The 3,195-nt window shown below is 33.7% G+C and overlaps 1 protein-coding gene across 1 annotated transcript; it reads left to right on the top strand.

The window, feature by feature from the left end:
• The first annotated feature begins 2,249 nt into the window (after window positions 1-2,249).
• LOC118853676 (ATP synthase F(0) complex subunit C2, mitochondrial-like) lies at window positions 2,250-2,922 on the top strand. The gene has a single exon (XM_036763861.1). The coding sequence runs from the start codon at window positions 2,314-2,316 to the stop codon at window positions 2,737-2,739; it is 426 nt and encodes a 141-aa protein (XP_036619756.1). The 5' UTR covers window positions 2,250-2,313; the 3' UTR covers window positions 2,740-2,922.
• The last annotated feature ends 273 nt before the right edge of the window (window positions 2,923-3,195 follow it).

Here is a 3,195-nt window from a genome sequence, read left to right as displayed (position 1 = left end):
TCCTTTTCCCTTATTATTTAAGTTTTTAATATTTTTTCTTTTTCTTTTCTTATGTGTATCTAAGTTTTGGTATTTCAATTTAAATTAATAAAAATAAGAAACTTTTATCAGAGAAACTTGTAAAGTTTCCCCCAGTTTTCTGCTTTACTTCTAATATTGGTTGCATTGTTTTTGTTTGCATAACTTTTTTTAATTTAGTGTAATAAAAATTATCCTTTTTTATGTCCCATAATGTTCCTTATCTCGTGTTTGGTCAAAAATTTTTCCCCTGTATTCGCAGATCTGACACGTACACTACTCTATGTTCCCCTAATCTGCTTATGGTATCACCCTTTATGTCTACATCTTGTATCCATTTTACCTTATATTTGTTTACAGTGTAAGATATTGACCTCTAGCTAGTTTCTGTCACAATACTTTCCAGTTATCCTAGTATTTTTTTGTGAAATACTTATTTTCCCAAAAGTGTGGATCATTGAGATTATCAAACACTAGATTACCTTAGTCATTTACTACTTACTATTCTGTGTCTCATCTATTCAACTGATCCATTACTCAATTTGTTAGCACCAGATTATTTTGATGGTTACCATTTTGAGATGCAGTTTGATATCAGGTATGGCTAAGCCATGTTCCTTCACATTTTTGTTCGTTAGTTCCCCTAACATTCTTCAACTTTTTTTTCTTTTAGATGTATTCTGCTACTATTTTTTCTAGCTATATTTAATTATTTTTTTGTGGTTTGATTGTATGTTACTGAACAAGTAAATTGATTTAGGTGAAATTATCTTTTTTTGTTCTTTTGGCTTGGTCTACGCATGAGCAATTAATATTTTTTGCAGTTATTTAGATCTGATATTATTTTTGGAAAAAGTGCTTATTAATTTTGTTCATATAGTTCCTGGGATTATATTAGTAGGTAGACTCCCAAGTATTTCATATTGTCTATGACATTTTTAAAATGTAATTTTCTTCTATCTCTTGTCGCTGGACTTTATTGATAATAAATAAAAATGCTTATGATTTATAAGAGCTTATTTTATACCCCACAACATTACTGAAGTTGTTATTTCCACTGGTTTTTATTGACTCTGGAATTCCCAAAGTATACCAACATATCATCCACAAAGAGTGATAGTTTGTTTTCCTCACTGCCTATTCTAATTCTTTCAATTTCTTTTTCTTGTTTTATTGTTATAGCTAGCATTTCTAGCACAATATTGAATAATAGTGGTGATGATGAACATCCTTGCTTCACCCCTAATATTATGGGGAAGTTTTCTATCTTTTCTCCATTACAGATAACAGATTATTTACTTACTGATTTAGAGAGATACTACTTATCATTTTAAGGAAAATTATATTTATTCCTATGCTTTCTAGCATTTGTCATATGAATGAATGTTGTACTTTGTCAAAAAGCTTTTTCTGGATCTATTCAGATAATCATATGAATTTTGTGGGATTTATTGCTGATATGATCAATTACCCTGATACACTGATAATTTTCCTAATATTGAACCAGCCTTGCATTCCTGATATAAATCTCACCTGGTCAAAGTATAAAATGTTTGTGATATATTGCTGTTATCTTCCTAACAGTATTTTAGTTAATATTTTTGTATCAGTATTCATTAAATAAATAGATGTATAGTTATCATTTTTGTTCCATTCTTCTATTAGTAATCAACATCATATTTGTATCATAAAAGGAATTTTGTAGAATTTCTTCTTTGCCTCTTTTTTTCCAAATATTTTATATAATGTTGGAAGTTATTGTTCTTTAAATGTTTGATAGAATTCACTTGTGAATAGATTTGGCCTTAGTTATTCTTTCTTAGGAAGCTCATTGATGACTTGTTAAATTTCCTTTTTCTAAAACAATGTTAATCAAGTATTCTATAACTCTTCCATAAATGTGGCACACACATATACACATAAACACTCCCCTTTATGCATACATACACACATATATGTATATGTATGTGCTTAAATATATATTGTATATGTACATATATATGTGTGTGTATATATGTATATGCCTATCTATATCTGCATCTATCTATCCATCTATCTAAATTGCCATCTGCTTTACTTAGATTATAAGATTTACTGGCATATAATGGGCACAATATCTCTTGTAATTGCTTTAATTTCCTCTTCATTGGTGGTAAATTTACCCTTTTCATTTTTGACACTGGTAATTTATTATTGTTGTTTTCTCCTTTTTTAAAAAAATGTAATTGCCCCTCCCCCTCTCTGTCTCCTCTGCTCTGCCGGCAGCTCTTCAGCTTTGCTCCTCACCCCCTGAGAATGTACGCCTGCGCCAAGTTCATCTCTACCCCTGCCCTTGTGAGGAGCAGCTCTCAGATGCTGAGCAGACCATTAACTGCAGTGGTACTGAAACGGCCAGAGGTTCGGACAGATGAGAACCTCAGCATTTTGGCAGCATCAGGTCCCTTGACCTCACTTGTCCCCAGATGTAGATTCCAAACTAGTGCCATCTCAAGGGACATTGACACAGCAGCGAAGTTCATTGGGGCTGGGGCTGCCACTGTGGGTGTGGCCGGCTCTGGAGCTGGGATTGGGACTGTGTTTGGAAGTCTTATCATCGGTTATGCCAGGAATCCTTCCCTGAAGCAACAGCTCTTTTCCTACGCCATCCTGGGCTTTGCCCTATCTGAGGCCATGGGGCTCTTTTGTCTGATGGTGGCCTTCCTCATCCTCTTCGCCATGTGATGGAGCCATTTCTGTCCCCCAACGTTTCTGAATGTTCCTCCTCGTCCTGGTCCTTCCATGTCTCTTTTCAGCCTGTGTATACCTCCCCCTCCATCTTACCAGGCAGCCCTGGGGAAAGCCATGGGCTCAGGGTTTGACAGAGGGAAGACAAATAAATACTGTATTAATAAGCTGTTAAAAAAATGTAATTAACCAGTGGTTTATGTATTGTATCTTTTTTTTTTTCTTAAAAGAGCTCCCAGTTTTATTAGTTCAATGATTTTTTATTTCAGTTTTATTATATCAATTTTCAGTATTTATAATTTGGTTTTTAATTGTGGGTTTTAAATTGGTTCTTTTTCTAGTTTTATGTTTTAGTCGCATGCCCAATTCATTGACCTGTTCTTTATTTTGTTGATGTATTATAACGACAATGTTGCTGGGAGCTATGGTGGCTGTGTGAGGCCAATAACATCA

Source organism: Trichosurus vulpecula, chromosome 6 (genome assembly GCF_011100635.1).
Source record: "Trichosurus vulpecula isolate mTriVul1 chromosome 6, mTriVul1.pri, whole genome shotgun sequence".
In the NCBI taxonomy this organism is placed as follows: Eukaryota; Metazoa; Chordata; class Mammalia; order Diprotodontia; family Phalangeridae; genus Trichosurus; species Trichosurus vulpecula.
The sequence above is the reverse complement of the archived record's forward strand: the minus strand, read 5'-3'. Positions and strand labels throughout refer to the sequence as shown.

Excerpts from the sequence above, each read along its gene's own strand:
- LOC118853676 (XM_036763861.1), top strand. The coding sequence starts at position 2,314 with ATGTACGCCTGCGCCAAGTTCATCTCTACCCCTGCCCTTGTGAGGAGC.